Raw genomic sequence first — 20,327 nt, forward strand, 5'->3', positions numbered from 1 at the left:
ATATTTACTAATATAGGGTTTAGTGGCAGCTGTGAGCGGACATTAACGCCTTATACTACCCTTGATTGCAACCACAGCAGGGCAATCGAGATAAGCCGGGTAAAGTAACAGGATTGTTGCATCTTATGGATGCGACAATTCTGGGAGCTGCAGGAAGCTATTTTTGAGCTGGGAGTAATAACGCAAGCTATTTTTTTTTAATTAAAAAAAGTCACATGGGGTTCCTCTTATTTTGATACACAGCCAAGATAAGCGCACAACTGGGGGCTTCTGTCTGTAGCCGTATGCTTTATCTGTGCTGGGTTTCATAATATGGAGGACCCTACGTCAATTTTTTTTATTTTTCCACCACTGGGTCTGACTGCAACAAATCACAAATAAGGAATAACGTTTGGAACACCATTCTAAGTCTGAACTGGGTGCAAAAACCTAAAAAAACATCACTATGGGGAGATAAGGTATGCACACCAGTGACTATGTAAGGGGAATACATGGAATAGCAGAAACTGCTGTGTGAATACTGACTTGAAAAATCCAATAGCTATATGTAAAGTGAAAATGTGAAAAGAAGGGAATTTTGTTACTTACCGTAAATTCCTTTTCTTCTAGCTCCTATTGGGAGACCCAGACGATTGGGTGTATAGCTACTGCCTCCGGAGGCCACACAAAGCATTACACTAAAAAGTGTAAGGCCCCTCCCCTTCTGGCTATACACCCCCCGTGGGATCACGGGATGCTCAGTTTTAGTGCTAAAGCAAGAAGGAGGAAAGCCAATAACTGGTTTAAACAAATTCACTCCGAAGTAACATCGGAGAACTGAAAACCGTTCAACATGAACAACATGTGTATCCAAAAAAACCCAAAAATCCCGAAGGACAACAGGGCGGGTGCTGGGTCTCCCAATAGGAGCTAGAAGAAAAGGAATTTACGGTAAGTAACAAAATTCCCTTCTTCTTCGGCGCTCCATTGGGAGACCCAGACGATTGGGACGTCCAAAAGCAGTCCCTGGGTGGGTAAAGAAATACCTCATGTTAGAGCTGCAAGACAGCCCTCCGCTATGGGGAGGCAACTGCCGCCTGCAGGACTCTTCTACCTAGGCTGGCGTCCGCCGAAGCATAGGTATGCACCTGATAATGTTTGGTGAAAGTGTGCAGACTCGACCAGGTAGCTGCCTGGCACACCTGTTGAGCCGTAGCCTGGTGTCGTAATGCCCAGGACGCACCCACGGCTCTGGTTGAGTGGGCCTTCAGCCCCGATGGACTCGGAAGCCCAGCAGAACGGTAGGCTTCAAGAATCGGTTCTTTGATCCATCGAGCCAGGGTGGCTTTGGAAAGCCTTGGATGACAGTGCTGCTAGCTCAGACACTCTCCGAAGAGACGTGACCGCTACCAGAAAAGCTACTTTCTGTGAGAGTCGAGAAAGTGAAACATCTTTCAGAGGCTCGAAGGGCGGCTTCTGTAGAGCAACTAGTACCCTGTTTAGATCCCATGGATCTAACGGCCGCCTGTACGGGGGGACGATATGACAAACCCCCTGCAGGAACGTGCGCACCTGAGAAAGTCGTGCTAGACGCTTCTGAAAAAAAACACGGATAGTGCCGAGACTTGCCCTTTAAGGGAGCCGAGCGACAAGCCCTTTTCCAACCCAGATTGCAGGAAGGAAAGAAAAGTAGGTAACGCGAATGGCCAGGGGGATACTCCTTGTGCAGAGCACCAGGATAAGAAAATCCTCCACGTTCTGTGGTAGATCTTAGCAGAAGTGGACTTCCTAGCCTGTCTCATGGTGTCAACGACCCCTTGGGATAATCCTGAAGACGCTAGGATCCAGGACTCAATGGCCACACAGTCAGGTTCAGGGCCGCAGAATTCCGATGGAAAAACGGCCCTTGGGACAGTAAGTCTGGTCGGTCTGGAAGTGTCCACGGTTGGCCGACCGTGAGATGCCACAGATCCGGGTACCACGACCTCCTTGGCCAGTCTGGGGCGACGAGTATGACGCGGCTGCAATCGGATCTGATCTTGCGTAGCACTCTGGGCAAGAGTGCCAGAGGTGGAAACACATAAGGGAGCCGGAACTGCGACCAAACTTGCACTAAGGCGTCTGCCGCCAGAGCTCTTTGATCGCGAGACCGCGCCATGAAGGCCGGGACCTTGTTGTTGTGCCGGGACGCCATTAGGTCGACATCCGGCACCCCTCAGCGGCGACATATTTCCTGAAACACGTCCGGGTGAAGGGACCATTCCCCTGCGTCCATACCCTGGCGACTGAGGAAGTCTGCTTCCCAGTTTTCTACGCCCGGGATGTGAACCGCGGATATGGTGGATGCTCTGTCCTCCACCCACATCAGAATCCGCCGGACTTCCTGGAAGGCTTGCCGACTGCGTGTCCCTCCTTGGTGGTTGATGTATGCCACCGCTGTGGAGTTGTCCGACTGAATTCGGATCTGCTTTCCTTCCAGCAACTGCTGGAAGGCTAGTAGGGCAAGATACACTGCTCTGATTTCCAGGACATTGATCTGAAGGGTGGACTCCTGCTGAGTCCACGTACCCTGAGCCCTGTGGTGGAGAAAAACCGCTCCCCACCCTGACAGACTCGCGTCTGTCGTGACCACTGCCCAGGATGGGGGTAGGAAGGATCTTCCTTGTGATAATGAGTTGGGAAGAAGCCACCATTGCAGAGAGTCCTTGGCCGTCTGGGACAGGGAGACTTTCCTGTCCAGGGAAGTTGACTTCCCGTCCCATTGGCGGAGAATGTCCCATTGAAGTGGGCGCAGATGAAACTGCGCAAACGGGACTGCCTCCATTGCCGCCACCATCTTCCCTAGGAAGTGCATGAGGCGCCTTAAGGGGTGCGACTGACCCTGAAGGAGAGACTGCACCCCTGTCTGTAGTGACCGCTGCTTGTCCAGCGGAAGCTTCACTATCGCTGAGAGAGTATGAAACTCCATGCCAAGATACGTTAGTGATTGAGTCGGTGACAGATTTGACTTTGAAAAGTTGATGATCCACCCGAAAGTCTGGAGAGTCTCCAGCGCCACATTCAGGCTGAGTTGGCATGCCTCTTGAGAGGGTGCTTTGACAAGCAGATCGTCCAAGTAAGGGATCACTGAGTGTCCCTGAGAGTGCAAGACTGCTACCACTGCCGCCATGACCTTGGTGAAAACCCGTGGGGCTGTCGCCAGACCGAATGGCAGAGCTACGAACTGAAGATGGTCGTCTCCTATCACGAAACGTAGAAAACGTTGGTGCTCGGTAGCAATCGGCACGTGGAGATAAGCATCTTTGATGTCTATTGATGCCAGGAAATCTCCTTGAGACATTGAGGCAATGACGGAGCGGAGGAATTCCATCCGGAACCGCCTGGCGTTCACATGCTTGTTGAACAGTTTTAGGTCCAGAATAGGACGGAATGAGCCGTCCTTTTTTGGCACCACAAAGAGATTGGAGTAAAAACCTTGCCCTTGTTCCTGAAGAGGAACAGGGATCACCACTCCTTCTGCTCTTAGAGAGCCCACCGCCTGCAGAAGGGCATCTGCTCGGTCGGGATGTGGGGAGGTTCTGAAGAACCGAGGCGGAGGACGAGAACTGAACTCTATCCTGTACCCGTGAGACAAAATGTCTGTGACCCACCGGTCCTTGACCTGGGGCAGCCAAATGTCGCAAAAGCGGGAGAGCCTGCCACCGACCGAGGATGCGGAGAGAGGAGGCCGAAAGTCATGAGGCAGCCGGCTTGGAAGCGGTTCCTCCGGTTGCTTTCTTGGGGCGTGAGTGAGCCCGCCAGGAATCAGCGCTCCTTTGCTCTTTCTGAGTCCCTTTGGACGAGGAGAATTGGGGCTTGCCCGAGCCTCGAAAGGACCGAAACCTCGACTGCCACTTCCTCTGTTGAGGTTTGCTTGATCTGGGCTGGGGTAAGGAGGAGTCCTTACCCTTGGACTGTTTAATGATTTCAGCCAATTGCTCACCAAACAGTCTGTCTCCAGATAGTGGCAAGCTGGTTAAACATTTCTTGGAAGCAGAATCTGCTTTCCATTCCTTTAACCACAAGGCTCTGCGCAAAACCACAGAGTTGGCGGACGCCATTGAGGTACGGCTCGTAGAGTCCAGTACCGCATTGATAGCGTAGGTCGCAAACGCAGACATTTGCGTAATTAAGGACGCCACTTGCGGCACTGCTGGACGTATGATAGAGTCCACCTGTGCCAGACCAGCGGAAATAGCTTGGAGTGCCCACACGGCCGCGAATGCTGGAGCAAACGACGCGCCGATAGCTTCATAGACAGATTTCAACCAAAGGTCCATCTGTCTGTCATTGGCATCTTTAAGTGAAGCCCCATCCTCCACTGCAACTATGGATCTAGCCGCAAGCCTGGATATTGGGGGATCCACCTTTGGACACTGGGTCCAGCGTTTGACCACGTCAGGGGGAAAGGGATAACGTGTATCCTTAAGACGTTTGGAGAAACGCTTGTCTGGATAAGCATGGTGTTTCTGGACTGATTCTCTGAAGTCAGAGTGGTCCAGAAAAGTACTCAATTTACGCTTGGGATACCGGAAATGGAACTTCTCCTGCTGGGCAGCTGCCTCCTCCGCTGAAGGGGCTGGGGGAGAAATATCCAACAGTCTATTGATGGCCGCTATAAGGTCATTTACCATAGCGTCACCATCAGGGGTATCTAGATTGAGAGCGGTGTCAGAATTAGACTGCTGATCACCCACCTCTGTCCCATCACACAGAGACTCTTCTCGCTGAGACCCTGACCAGTGAGATGACGTCGAGGGTCTTTCCCAGCGAGCTCGCTTAGGCTGCCTGGGACTGTCATCCGAGTCAGAGCCTTCAGCCTGTGAAGCCTGGGACCCCCTTGAAGTACGGATTAGTTCCAACTGAGGGGGACCGGGGAGCATAGACACAGCAGTGTCCATGGTCTGAGTAACTGGCCTGGACTGCAAAGTCTCCAGGATTTTTGTCATAGTCACAGACATCTTATCAGCAAAAACTGCAAATTCTGTCCCCGTCACCGGGGCAGGGTTCACAGGCGTCTCTGCCTGGGCCACTACTACCATAGACTCTGGCTGACGAAGTGGCACAGGGATTGAACATTGCACACAATGTAGGTCATTGGAACCTGCCGGTAGATCAGTCCCACATGCGGCACAAGCAGCACATACAGCTTGTGCCTTGGCACCCTTGCGTTTTGCGGATGACATGTTGTTGTCTCCTCAGAGCAATATAGGGTATAAGCCAAGAAGCGACCGTACAGTGCAATATATATATCTATATATATGGTACAGGGAAAAAGTGCACCAAAAAACACTGTGGCACTAGTGGGGCCAGCACTTATGTGCAGCTTACCGCCCGCAGAAACGCGGGTGTGTGGTCGCCAGAGTCCCTTGTCTGGGTCCCCCAGAGCCTGTGTCCGTTCTCCAGCCAGACTGCATGCAGGAATGGCTGCCGGCGTCCTGTGGAGAGGGGCGGGCCCTGGGCGTGTTGAGACCAAGAGCGGGAAACTTGCGTCCCCACTGTGCCCAGTGAGAGGGCTGGAGTATGTAAATAAGACTCCAGCCCTCGGCGCTGACTATTGTACAGCGTCTCTCCCCTTCCCTGACTGACAGGGTGGGGGCGGGAACGAAGTGGAGCTAGGCCGCAAAAGCCGGGGACTAGATTTATAAGCGCCGCCGTCGTAAAAGCACGGTCGGCGCTAAGTCCCCGGCGCACTACAAGTCCCATCCGCGCCGCCGCTCCCGGAGCGGCCGGCGCGGTAGTTCCCAACACATAAAGTCACTCAGCTAAGCTGCAGTGACTCTAACCCCAGCGCGCAGCGCTACTGTCCCCGGCGCACTAGCACACCCAGCAAGTCTGGAGTGTGCGTGGCCTGTCTGTGCGGGGACACAGAGTACCTGATTGTTGCAGGGCCTTGTCCCTGACGGTACTCAGCTCCTCCAGCAGGGTCTCTGGGTCTGTGGATGGAGCCCGGCCTCAGGGTTTGGGGGCCGGTAAGATCCCACTTCCACAGAGCCCCTCAGGGGGATGGGGAAGGAAAGCAGCATGTGGGCTCCAGCCTCCGTACCCGCAATGGGTACCTCAACCTTTACAAACCGCAAGTGGGGTGAGAAGGGAGCATGCTGGGGACCCTATATGGGCCCTCTTTTCTTCCATCCGATATAGTCAGCAGCTACTGCTGACTAAACAGTGGAGCTATGCGTGGATGTCTGACCTCCTTCGCACAAAGCTTGAAAACTGAGCATCCCGTGATCCCACGGGGGGTGTATAGCCAGAAGGGGAGGGGCCTTACACTTTTTAGTGTAATGCTTTGTGTGGCCTCCGGAGGCAGTAGCTATACACCCAATCGTCTGGGTCTCCCAATGGAGCGCCGAAGAAATGGAATCTGCATTACTGCCATGAACATATGAATCAAGAGAAATTTAGCTACTGAATTGATCAATGCAATAGAGCCCCAACACTACGCCAAAGTATTTCTCTACGTTGGGGTCCCTAGCTTGTGTGTGTCCTCTCATGCAGTTAAAAAACTTACCGTGTATGGGAAGCTGAGACCCAGGCTATTTATGCGTATGATATGGATTGGCAATAGGTGACTGCTGTGTCTCTTGATTCATATGTTCATGGCAGTAATGCAGATTCCATTTTTCACATTTTCACTCTTACATATAGCTATTGGATTTTTCAAGTCAGTATTCACACAGCAGTTTCTGCTATTCCATGTATTCCCCTTACATAGTCACTGGTGTGCATACCTTATCTCCCCATATTGCAACAAATCACAGACACCAGGCCTGCCGATGCGCAGGAGAGCAGTGAATATGTATGAGGTTAATAAGCGGCCCCACAAGTAGCATCACAGCGTCATGGGCGACTTGGTAAGTATCAAGTGTTTGCTTCATTCCGATTTTCCTTTTTTTAGTTACTTGGGAGGCCGCATCCGGATTGTTACAGGGTCAGTGCATGGGTAGTAGGTATCCTGCGCAAGTCTGGACTTTCACACTTTGCCCATCACTACTTATCAGACAATATTGCTTCTTTCTCTGCCAGAATTGATCAGTCATTGATGAGGTTCTATGTAGATAGCCGATGAAGGGGCGGAGCTCTGCCTCTAGCTCCTCCCTCCTTTCATCATAGTAGAATCTCCTCAGTAACAGCTGTCATCTCCTGTCTCAGTAATGGGAAAGAAGGGAATTTTGTTTACTTACCGTAAATTCCTTTTCTTCTAGCTCTAATTGGGAGACCCAGACAATTGGGTGTATAGCTACTGCCTCCGGAGGCCACACAAAGTATTACACTTAAAAGTGTAAGGCCCCTCCCCTTCAGGCTATACACCCCCCGTGGGATCACGGGTTCCTCAGTTTTAGTGCAAAAGCAAGAAGGAGGAAAGCCAATAAACTGGTTTAAGCAAATTCAATCCGAAGGAATATCGGAGAACTGAAACCATTCAACCTGAACAACATGTAAAGTATACAAAAAAACAGGGGCGGGAGCTGGGTCTCCCAATTAGAGCTAGAAGAAAAGGAATTTACGGTAAGTAAACAAAATTCCCTTCTTCTTTGTCGCTCTATTGGGAGACCCAGACAATTGGGATGTCCAAAAGCAATCCCTGGGTGGGTAAAATAATACCTCATGATAGGGCCGTAAAAACGGCCCCTTTTCTACAGGTGGGCAATCGCCGCCTGAAGGACTTGTCTACCTAGGCTGGCATCTGCCGAGCATAGGTATGCACCTGATAATGTTTGGTAAAAGAGTGGAGACTCGACCAGGTAGCCACCTGACACACTTGCTGAGTCGTAGCCTGGTGCCGTAATGCGTAGGACGCAATCACGGCTCTGGTAGAATGGGCCTTTAGCCCTGAGGGAACCGGAAGCTCCGCAGAACGGTAGGCTTCAAGAATTGGTTCCTTGATTCACCGAGCCAAGGTTGACTTGGAAGCCTGCGACCCTTTACGCTGGCCAGCGACAAGGACAAAGAGTGCATCCGAGCGGCGCAGAGGTGCCGTGCGGGAAAATGTAGATTCTGAGTGCTCTCACCAGATCCAACAAATGCAAATCCTTTTCACATTGATGAACTGGACGAGGACACAAAGAAGGTAAGGAGATATCCTGATTGAGATGAAAGGAGGATACCACCTTAGGGAGCAACTCCGGAATCGGGCGCAGAACCACCTTGTCCTGGTGAAAAACCAGGAAGGGAGATTTGCATGACAGCGCTGCTAGCTCGGACACTCTCCGAAGAGACGTGACCGCTACTAGAAAGGCCACTATCTGTGAAAGACGAGAAAGGGAAACATCCTTCATAGGCTCAAAAGGCGGCTTCTGGAGAGCAATTAGAACCCTGTTCAGATCCCAGAGCTCTAACGGCCGCTTGTAAGGAGGGACGATATGACAAACCCCCTGCAGGAACGTGCGTACCTGAGGAAGTCGTGCTAGGCGTTTCTGAAAAAATACAGATAGCGCCGAGACTTGTCCCTTGAGGGAGCCGAGCGACAAACCTTTTTCCAATCCGGATTGCAGGAAGGAAAGAAAAGTAGGCAATGCAAATGGCCAGGGAGAAACCCCCTGAGCAGAGCACCAAGATAGGAATATCTTCCACGTCCTGTGGTAGATCTTGGCAGAGGATAGTTTCTTAGCCTGTCTCATGGTGGCAATGACCCCTTGAGATAATCCTGAATACGCTAGGATCCAGGACTCAATGGCCACACAGTCAGGTTGAGGGCCGCAGTATTCTGATGGAAAAACGGCCCTTGAGACAACAAGTCTGGCCGGTCTGGTAGCGCCCACGGTTGTCCTACCGTGAGATGCCACAGATCCGGGTACCACGACCTCCTTGCCAGTCTGGAGCGACGAGGATGGCGCGGTGGCAGTCGGACCTGATCTTGAGTAGCACTCTGGGCAACAGTGCCAGAGGTGGGAACACATAAGGGAGTTGAAACTGCGACCAATCCTGAACTAAGGCGTCCGCCGCCAGAGGTCTGAGATCGTGAGACCGTGCCATGAAGGCCGGAACCTTGTTGTTGTGCCGGGACACCATTAGGTCGACGTCCGGCATCCCCCAGCGGCGACAAATTTCCTGAAACACGTCCGGGGGAAGAGACCATTCCCCTGCGTCCATACCCTGGCGACTGAGGAAGTCTTCTTCCCAGTTTTCTACGCCCGGGATGTGAACTGCGGATATGGTGGATGCTGCTGGAAGTCTTGTAGGGCAAGATACACTGCTCTGATTTCCAGAACATTGATTTGAAGGGTGGACTCTTGCTGAGTCCACGTACCTTGAGCCCTGTGGTGGAGAAACACTGCTCCCTACCATGATAGACTCGCGTCCGTTGTGACCACCGCCCAAGATGGGGGTAGGAAAGACTTTCCTATTGACAATGAGGTGGGAAGAAGCCACCACGAAGAGAATCCTTGGCCACTTGAGAAAGGGAGACGTTCCTGTCTAGGGACGTCGACTTCCCGTCCCATTGGCGGAGAATGTCCCATTGTAGTGGACGCAGATGAAACTGCGCGAAAGGGACTGCCTCCATTGCTGTTACCATCTTCCGTAAGAAGTGCATGAGGCGTCTCAAGGGGTGCGACTGGCCCTGAAGGAGAGATTGCACCCCTGTCTGTAGTGAACGCTGTTTGTCCAGCGGAAGCATCACTTTCGCTGAGAGAGTATGAAACTTCATGCCAAGGTATGTTATCGATTGGGTCGGGGTGAGATTTGACTTTGAAAAGTTGATGATCCACCCGAAACTCTGGAGAGTCTCCAGCGCAACGTTCAGGCTGTGTTGGCATGCTTCTTGAGAGGGTGCCTTGACAAGTAGATCGTCCAAGTAAGGGATCACGGAGTGACCGTGAGAGTGCAGGACAGCTACTACTGCTGCCATGACCTTGGTGAAGCCTCTTGGGGCTGTCGCCAGACCGAAAGGCAGGGCTACGAACTGAAGGTGTTCATCTCCTATAACGAAGCGTAGAAAACGCTGGTGCTCTGGAGCAATCGGCCCGTGGAGATAAGCATATTTGACGTCTATTGATGCTAGGAAATCTCCTTGAGACATTGAGGCGATGACGGAGCGGAGTGATTCCATCCGGAACTGCCTGGTTTTCACGTGCTTGTTGAGCAGTTTTAGGTCCAGAACGGGACGGAAAGACCCGTCCTTTTTTGGCACCACAAACAAATTGGAGTAAAAATCGTGACCTTGCTCCTGAAGAGGAACAGGGATCACCACTCCTCCTGCCTTTAGAGAGCACACCGCCTGCAGAAGAGCATCGGCTCGGTCGGGAGGCGGAGAAGTTCTGAAGAATCGAGTTAGAGGACGAGAACTGAACTCTATCCTGTACCCGTGAGACAAAATGTCTCTCACCCAACGGTCTTTGACCTGTGGCAGCCAAATGTCGCAAAAGCGGGAGAGCCTGCCACCGACCGAGGATGCGGACAGAGGAGGCCGAAAACCATGAGGAAGCCTCTTTGGTAGCGGTTCCTCCGGCTGCTTTCTTTGGGCGTGACTGAGCCCGCCAAGAATCTGAACTCCTCTGATCCTTTTGAGTCCTTTTGGACGAGGAGAATTGGGACCTGCCCGAGCCTCGAAAGGGCCGAAACCTCGACTGTCCCTTCCTCTGTTGGGGTTTATTTGGTCTGGGCTGAGGTAAGGATGAATCCTTACCCTTGGATTGCTTAATGATTTCAACCAATCTCTCACCAAACAGTCTGTCACCAGCAAATGGCAAACTGGTTAAGAACTTTTTGGAAGCAGAATCTGCTTTCCATTCCCTTAACCACAATGCTCTGCGTAAAACCACGGAGTTGGCGGACGCCACTGCTGTACGGCTCGTAGGGTCTAGGACAGCGTTACTCGCGTAAGACGCAATGCAGTCATTTGAGAGGTTAAGGACGCTACTTGCGGAACAGATGTACACGTGACAGTGTCAGTTTGCGCAAGACCAGCTGAAATAGCTTGGAGTGCTCATACAGCTGCGAATGCAGGAGCATACGACGCGCCGATAGCTTCATAGATGGATTTCAGCCAGAGCTCCATCTGTCTATCAGTGGCATCTTTAAGTGAAGTCCCATCTTCCACTGCAACTAAGGATCTAGCCGCAAACTTGGAGATTGGAGGATCCACCTTTGGACACTGGGTCCAGCTGTTGACCACGTCAGAAAGAAAGGGATAGCGTGTATCCTTAAGCCGTTTGGAGAAACGCTTCTCTGGATAAGCGTGGTGTTTCTGGACTGCTTCTCTGAAGTCAGAGTGGTCCAGAAAGGCACTTAATTTACGCTTGGGGTACCTGAAATGGAAAATCTCCTGCTGTGAAGCTGACTCCTCCGCTGGAGGAGCTTGGGGAGAAATATCCAACATTTTATTGATGGACGCTATGAGATCATTCACTATGGCGCCACCATCCGGTGTATCCAGATTGAGAGCGGTCTCAGGATCAGAATCCTGATCAGCTACCTCTGTCTCGTCGTACAGAGAGTCATCCTGTTGGGACCCTGACCAGTGTGATGAAGTCGAGGGTCGCTCATAGCAAGCTCGCTTAGGCTGTCTGGGACTGTCGTCCGTGTCAGAGCCGTCACCCTGGAATGCATGGGACACCTCCGGAGCCCGGAGCCAGGGCCAGATTAAGGTTGGTGGGGGCCCCTGGGCAGAAAATCTGGTGGGGGCCCAATAACGTTAACAATTTTAGCCGTAACAGTAGAGCATGCACTGTAGCATTTAGATATAAATACTGCACCTCAGTCTCACATTCCCCCTCCTCAGCATACTGTGCCCTCCATACTGTGCCCTCACACTGGCCACCTTGCTGCCCCTTATCTATACTGCCTATGTCCTTCACTATCCAGTCACTATACTGTACCTCAGTCTCACATTCCCCCTCCTCAGCATACTGTGCCCTCACACTGGCCACCATGCTGCCCCTTCTCTATACTGTCTATTTCCTTCACTATACAGTCACTATACTGTACCTCCGTCTCACATTCCCTCTCCTCAGCATACTGTGCCCTCCATACTGTGGCCTCACACTGGCCACCATGCTGCCCCTTCTCTATACTGCTTATCCCCCACTACTACCCAGTCTCCATTCTATGCCCCTCACACTTTTCTTTCCTAATACTGTCTACTTACAATTTTCTCCCACCATACTGCTGCCTCACACTTTCCAATGGTGCCCCCCTGATTGCTGTGCAGGGGCAAATATGCCGCATGCCCCCCAAAGGTACGCCCCTCTACAGTGTACAGGAGAATACATGACTGGTATGCGCAGGGCCGGCTCCAGGTTTTTGTAGGCCCTGGGCGAAAGAGTCTCAGTGGGCCCCATCCACACATAGACATGCACAGATACATTTACATACAGGCATATGTACACATATATATTTAAAGAGAAATTCACAAAAACACATAAATAGACATAAAGACACATCATACATGAACACACAGACACATTTTTATATTTTTATATATATTGTTAATATTGGGAAGCCAGCAACAGTCTCATTCACCTCCCCGCTTGTCTCCATCCAGCTCCTCCTGGGCATGCGTCTGTGCCACGCTGATTGGTGGCAGTCACTAACAGACATGGCCGCACATAGAGCACACTAACACCGATGTATATACACATCACAAGAGGGGCTGGGGACATACACATTACTTGGGGGGCATAAATATTACTAAGGAAAGGGGTATGGAGCAATGGGGGGCATACAGCTCTAGAGGGGGGCAGTGGCTCTGAGGTGGGGGGACAAACAGCTCTTAGGTGGGGGGGTGACATGCAGCTCTTGGGGTATACAGCTCTGGGGTGGAAGGGGCATACAACTCTGGGGGTATAGTATTATGCAGCCTCAATATTCCTCCATATAGTATTATGCAGCCCCGATATGGCATTATGCAGCCCCGATATGGCACTATGCAGCCCCCATATGGCACTATGCAGCCCCCATATGGCACTATGCAGCCCCCATATGGCACTATGCAGCCCCCATATGGCACTATGCAGCCCCCATATGGCACTATGCAGCCCCATATTACAATAAGCAGTCCTCATATAGTACAATGCAGACCCATATAGCAGTAGGCACCCTCATGTAGTATCCAGCCCCCATATAGCACAATGCAGACCCATATAGCATTAGGCACCCTCATGTAGTACACAGCCCCTATATAGCACAGTGCAGACCCAGATAGCATTAGGCATCCTCACGTAGTACACAGCCCCTATATAGCACAGTGCAGAGCCAATAGCATTAGGCATCCTCACATAGTATACAGCCCCATATAGCACAGAGCAGACCAGATAATATTAAGCACCTTCACATAGTACACAGCCCCTATATAGCACAGTGCAGACCCTGATAGCATTAGGCATCCTCATGTAGTATACAGCCCCTATATAGCACAGTGCAGAGCCAGATAGCATTAGGCATCCTCATGTATTATACAGCCCCTATATAGCACAGTGCAGAGCCAGTTAGCATTAGGCACCCTCATGTAGTATACAGGCTGCATATAGCACAGTGCAGAGAACCAGATAGCAATAGGCATCCTCATGTAGTGTACAGCCGCCATATCATTTAATGTACCCCCATGGTCGTCTGGCCACAGTGATTGTACATACTCACTTCTCCTCGTTCCCCCGCTGCTCCGGTCTCCTCGGCGCGTCCATTGCTGTCGTTCGACCTATCAGCAGGCGTGCAGTGATGACGTCACCGAGCTCCGCTGCAGAGCTGTCAGAGTGCCAACAGAGACAGTGAGGAGAATCATGAGAGAGAGCCGCCCAATCTCATCATTGCTCTCAATTGTATCGGCAACTGCGATGCCGATACAATTGAAAGTGCGATCCTCGGCGGGGGGGGGGGGGGAGGCTGGTGACAGCGCTGGCACCGGGCCCCCTGACTAGCGGTACGCCACTCCTGCCACCGCAATTGGGCACCCCGGCAGCTCAGGGCCCCGGCATTTGACCGGGTTTACTGTGATACAGACACCAGATGTTATACAATATACACATTATATGCCATCTGATGTGTGTACACAGTATATCACACTGCTCTGTACACTGGATGTGGTATACCATGTACACAGTATATCACACTACTCTGTACACTGGATGTGATATACCATATACACAGTATATCACACTGCTCTGTACACTGGATGTGGTATACCATGTACACAGTATATCACACTACTCTGTACACTGGATGTGATATACCATATACACAGTATATCACACTGCTCTGTACACTGGATGTGGTATATAATGTACACAGTATATCACACTACTCTGTACACTGGATGTGATATACCATGTACACAGTATATCACACTACTCTGTACACTGGATGTGATATACCATGTACACAGTATATCACACTGCTCTGTACACTGGATGTGGTATATAATGTACACAGTATATCACACTGCTCTGTATACTGGATGTGGTATATAATGTACACAGTATATCACACTGCTCTGTACACTGGATGTGATATACCATGTACACAGTATATCACACTACTCTGTACACTGGATGTGGTATACCATGTACACAGTATATCACACTGCTCTGTACACTGGATGTGGTATATAATGTACACAATATATCACACTGCTCTGTACACTGGATGTGGTATATAATGTACACAGTATATCACAATGCTCTGTACACTGGATGTGGTATACCATGTACACAGTATATCACACTGCTCTGTACACTGGATTATAATGTACACAGTATATCACACTGCTCTGTACACTGGATGTGATATACCATGTACACAGTATATCACACTGCTCTGTACACTGGATGTGGTATATAATGTACATAGTATACCACACTGCTCTGTACACTGGATGTGATACACCATGTACACAGTATATCACACTGCACTGTACACTGGATGTGGTATATAATGTACATAGTATACCACACTGCTCTGTACACTGGATGTGATACACCATGTACACAGTATATCACACTGCTCTGTACACTGGATGTGGTATACCATGTACACAGTATATCACACTGCTCTGTACACTGGATGTGGTATATAATGTACACAGTATATCACACTGCTCTGTACACTGGATGTGATATACCATGTACACAGTATATCACACTACTCTGTACACTGGATGTGATATACCATGTACACAGTATATCACACTGCTCTGTACACTGGACGTGGTATATAATGTACACAGTATATCACACTGCTCTGTATACTGGATGTGGTATATAATGTACACAGTATATCACACTGCTCTGTACACTGGATGTGATATACCATGTACACAGTATATCACACTACTCTGTACACTGGATGTGGTATACCATGTACACAGTATATCACACTGCTCTGTACACTGGATGTGGTATATAATGTACACAATATATCACACTGCTCTGTACACTGGATGTGGTATATAATGTACACAGTATATCACAATGCTCTGTACACTGGATGTGGTATACCATGTACACAGTATATCACACTGCTCTGTACACTGGATTATAATGTACACAGTATATCACACTGCTCTGTACACTGGATGTGGTATACCATGTACACAGTATATCACACTGCTCTGTACACTGGATGTGGTATATACTGTACACAGTATATCACACTGCTCTGTACACTGGATGTGATATACCATGTACATAGTATACCACACTGCTCTGTACACTGGATGTGATACACCATGTACACAGTATATCACACTGCACTGTACACTGGATGTGGTATATAATGTACATAGTATACCACACTGCTCTGTACACTGAATGTGATACACCATGTACACAGTATATCACACTACTCTGTACACTGGATGTGATATACCATCTACACAGTATATCACACTACTCTGTACACTGGATGTGATATACCATGTACACAGTATATCACACTACTCTGTACACTGGATGTGATATACCATGTACACAGTATATCACACTACTCTGTACACTGGATGTGATACACCATGTACACAGTATATCACACTACTCTGTACACTGGATGTGATATACCATGTACACAGTATATCACACTACTCTGTACACTGGATGTGGTATATACACAGATATACAATGCCCTGCACTGATCACACCTGGGCCTACAGGACCTCACATATTCTATATGTAATATGGGCCACATAGTGTAATGTGTGCTGCAGGCTCAGATGTGATCAGTGCAGGATTCTGTGTAGTGATGTCTCTGCTGAAGATCAGTGTGAGTTATTGCAGGGGAGGGATGAGGCCGATGACCCGGCACTGACAGCCCGACCTTATCTGCAGCAGGTCACACTCCTGCAATAACTCACACTGGTCCTGCCGGCAGAGCTGCCGCTGACACTATGAAATCTCGTCCTGCTCCCTCCTCACTGCAGCCTCCTGCCCGGCACCATGATGGATGACGTCACTCACCATCATCCACCGAGGCCTCTGCTCCGGTCCTCCCACAAGCTCCTGTACGGCACGAAGAAGCAGCAGCCATCGCGCGGTGACGTCATCCATGCAGACTCAGCCCACACAGCATGCAGTGGGCGTGTCTGCAGCACAGTGACAGCCGGATTGAAATTCTTTAAGGGTACAGTGTGGTCCTGAACCTCAATAAAATGGCACCCACACTGATGATGGTGGGGGCCCCCTCAGAAGCTCTTGTGGTGGGGGCCCCTGGGCTGAAGCCCCGCCTGCCCCGCCTATAATCCGGCCCTGCCCGGAGCTGTTCCAACTGAGGGGGACCAGGGGACAGTGATTCAACCGTGCCCATGGTCTGAGTTACTGGTCTAGACTGCAAAGTTTCTAGGATTTTAGTCATAGTCACAGATAATCTATCAGCCAAGCTGCAAACTTTGTCCCCGTCACCTGGAGAGTATTCACAGGTGGTTCTCCCTGGGTCACCTCTAGCAGAGGCCCCGGCCGAACAAGTGCCACAGGGGCCGAGCACTGCACACAATGGGGGTCAGTGGAACCTGCCGGTAGAGTAGCCCCACATGCGGTACAGGCAGCATAGAAAGCATGTGCCTTGGCACCCTTGGTTTTTGCGGACGACATGCTGTTGTCTCAGAGCAATCCAAGAGGGTATATAGTGAAGAATTACCAGCGCCAGTACAGTGCAAGTATAGCATAAAAATACAAATGAACACTGCAGCACAAGTGGGGTAGGCACCAGAGGTGCCGCTTACCGCCCGCTGAAGCGGGTGTGTAGTCGCTAGAATCCTGTGCCTGGGTCTCCCATAACTTGTCTCCCCTTCTCCAGCTCAAACAGCACGTCAGGAATGGCTGCCGGCGTTCAGTGAAGAGGGGCGGACCGTGGGCGTGCCTCAGACGAAGAGCGGGAAACCAGCGTCCCACCGTGTTCAGTGTGAGGGCTGGAGTATGTAAAGTAGACTCCAGCCCTCGGCGCTGACGTTCTGCACAGCGTCCCGCCTCCACCCTGACTGACAGGCCTGGGGGCGGGAACGAAACGGAACTAGGCCGCAAAAGCCGGGGACTCTAGTAAAAAGCGCGGCCGACAAATGTGCACTGCCAGCGCGGAAGTCCCCGGCGCACCACAAGTCCCAGCCGCGTCGCAGTAAAAACTGCCATCAGGGGCCGGCACGGCAGTTCCCAACACATAAACTCCCTTAGCAAGCTGTGGAAGTGTGGCACAAGCGCAGCAGCGCTATTGTCCCCGGCGCACTAACACACCCAGCAATGCTGCAGTGTGTGTGCGGTCTGTACGGGGACACAGAGTACCTTTGTAGCAGGGCCCTGTCCCTGACGATACTCCGCTCCTTCCAGCTCAGCCTTCCAGGTGCTGTGGACGGAGCACGGTCTCTGTGCCTGGAGACCGGAAAATCCCACTTACCCAGAGCCCAAAGGGGGATGGGGAAGGATGCAGCATGTGGGCTCCAGCCTCTGTACCCGCAATGGGTACCTCAACCTTAACAAACACCGCCGACACAAAGTGGGGTGAGAAGGGAGCATGCTGGGGGCCCTAGTATGGGCCCTCTTTTCTTCCATCCGACATAGTCAGCAGCTGCTGCTGACTAAACAGTGGAGCTATGCGTGGATGTCTGACCTCCTTCGCACAAAGCTTGAAAACTGAGGAACCCGTGATCCCACGGGGGGTGTATAGGCAGAAGGGGAGGGGCCTTACACTTTTAAGTGTAATACTTTGTGTGGCCTCCGGAGGCAGTAGCTATACACCCAATTGTCTGGGTCTCCCAATAGAGCGACAAAGAAATATTCACTGAAAATAATTTTACCTCAGAATTGAGAATTTTGATAATAAGGCTATGTGCGCACGTGTGCGCTCTGCACCGCACCTAAAAGGTGCGCTTCAGAGCGCAGCTGAAAAGCTGCGTTCTGAAGCACATGGTGACGGCGAGAACGTGCGCTCTGCCTGCAGCTCCTGCCATAGACAGAGCAGGGGCTGCCGGCAAAGCGCACGGAAGAAGTGACATGTCACTTCTTAGAACGCAGCGATTCGGGCAGCAGCCGAAGCGCTGCGCTCTAAGACGCCACGTGCGCACGGCCCCTGATTGTGCTGGGGACGCAGGCAGTTACGCTGCGCTACAAAGCTGCGTAACTGCATGAATTACGCACACGTGCGCACATAGCCTAACTGATCAATTCTGGCAGAGAAAGAAGCCAAGTTGTCTGATAAGATGTACACCCTCCATGGTAATCCTCCCCCATGTCTGCCCACTAGACCCCCCTCCCCCCCCCCCCAACTACACCCCTCCCGTCTCTGCCCGAATACAACGCTGCCCCTCCTCTCCGTGTTTGCCCGAATACAACGCTGCCCCTCCTCTCCGTGTTTGCCCCACTACAACGCTCCCCCTCCTCTCCGTGTTTGCCCCACTACAACGCTCCCCCTCCTCTCCGTGTTTGCCCCACTACAACGCTCCCCCTCCTCTCCGTGTTTGCCCCACTACAACGCTCCCCCTCCTCTCCGTGTTTGCCCCACTACAACGCTCCCCCTCCTCTCCGTGTTTGCCCCACTACAGCCCTCCCCCTCCTCTCCGTGTTTGCCCCACTACAGCCCACCCCCTCCTCTCCGTGTTTGCCCCACTACAGCCCACCCCCTCCTCTCCGCGTTTGCCCCACTACAGCCCTCCCCCTCCTCTCCGTGTTTGCCCCACTACAGCCCTCCCCCTCCTCTCCGTGTTTGCCCCACTACAGCCCTCCCCCTCCTCTCCGTGTTTGCCCCACTACAGCCCTCCCCCTCCTCTCCGTGTTTGCCCCAATACAACCCTCTCCCTCCTCTCCGCGTTTGCCCCACTACAGCCCTCCCCCTCCTTTCCGTGTCTGCCGCACCTCACCCCTCCGGGCCGTGTCCGCTCTGCCTCAGTACGTCACACTGTACGATCTGTCTTCTTTCTCCCGCCACTAAAGTCGACTTTACAGTAAGCCCCGCCCCTCCAGGTCACGTGATCCTATTCGTGCCGCGTTTTGTCAAGTTGTAGGGATTGGGAAGAAGGCGCTGTCAGTGTGTGACCGGAGCTCGGTGCAGGCGGAATGGCTGCCGGCATGTTCGCTCAGTGCCCGCTGCTCTTACCGCAGGATCTGAGCGGGAGAGTGTACAACGGCTTCATCACGGCTCAGGTAGAGCAGAGCACGGCGTGTGATACGAGCAACAGGCAGCTGTAGCCCCGCCCCCAACCTGGACACGCCTACACCGTGTGACCGCCTATACAGCGCCCCCATATAGCACCCCGAATCGGCAGTCTCCAAATAGTGTCCCAATAGCCAGTGCCCTCCATGTAGTACCCTAATAATCAGTGCTCTCCATATAGTACTCCAATACTCAGTGCCCTCCACATAGTACCCTAATAATCAGTACCCCAATAGTCAGTGCCCTCCATGTAGTACCCTAATCAGTACCCCAATAGTCAGTGCCCTCCATATAGTGCCCCAATACTCAGTGCCCTCCACATAGTGCCCCAATAATCTGTGCCCTCCATATAGTACCCCAATAATCAGTGCCCTCCATATAGTGCCCCAATACTCAGTGCCCTCCATGCAGTACCCTAATAATCAGTACCCCAATAGTCAGTGCCCTCCATATAGTACTCCAATACTCAGTGCCCTCCATATAGTACCCCAATAATCAGTGCCCTCCATATAGTGCCCCAATACTCAGTGCCCTCCATGCAGTACCCTAATAATCAGTGCCCCAATAGTCAGTGCCCTCCATATAGTACTCCAATACTCAGTGCCCTCCATATAGTGCCCCAATAGCCAATGCCCTCCATATAGTGCCCCAATACTCAGTGCCCTCCACATAGTGCCCCAATAATCTGTGCCCTCCATGTAGTGCCCTAATAATCAGTGCCCTCCATGTACTACCCTAATAACCAG

At 51.5% G+C, this 20,327-nt stretch overlaps 1 protein-coding gene and 1 long non-coding RNA gene across 4 annotated transcripts in view; one reads left to right on the forward strand and one right to left on the reverse strand.

The window, feature by feature from the left end:
• LOC142296117 (uncharacterized) overlaps positions 1–19,597 on the reverse strand; it is a 33,587-nt gene extending 13,990 nt beyond the window's left edge. The window contains exon 1 of one of the 3 annotated variants that reach the window (XR_012751588.1): positions 19,525–19,597. This is a non-coding gene — a long non-coding RNA (uncharacterized LOC142296117). Of the gene's footprint in view, positions 1–19,283; positions 19,436–19,524 lie in introns of those variants that run through there. The other 2 variants (XR_012751586.1, XR_012751587.1) reach the window with 2 other exon arrangements.
• Positions 19,434–20,327, forward strand: part of FANCL (FA complementation group L) — a 107,124-nt gene continuing 106,230 nt past the window's right edge. Inside the window, exon 1 of the mRNA XM_075339370.1 lies at positions 19,434–19,571. Coding sequence (XP_075195485.1) covers positions 19,485–19,571 — 87 coding nt within the window. The 5' untranslated portion in view covers positions 19,434–19,484. The remainder of the gene's footprint in view (positions 19,572–20,327) is intronic.

This window comes from Anomaloglossus baeobatrachus, chromosome 3 (assembly GCF_048569485.1).
Source record: "Anomaloglossus baeobatrachus isolate aAnoBae1 chromosome 3, aAnoBae1.hap1, whole genome shotgun sequence".
In the NCBI taxonomy this organism is placed as follows: domain Eukaryota; kingdom Metazoa; phylum Chordata; class Amphibia; order Anura; family Aromobatidae; genus Anomaloglossus; species Anomaloglossus baeobatrachus.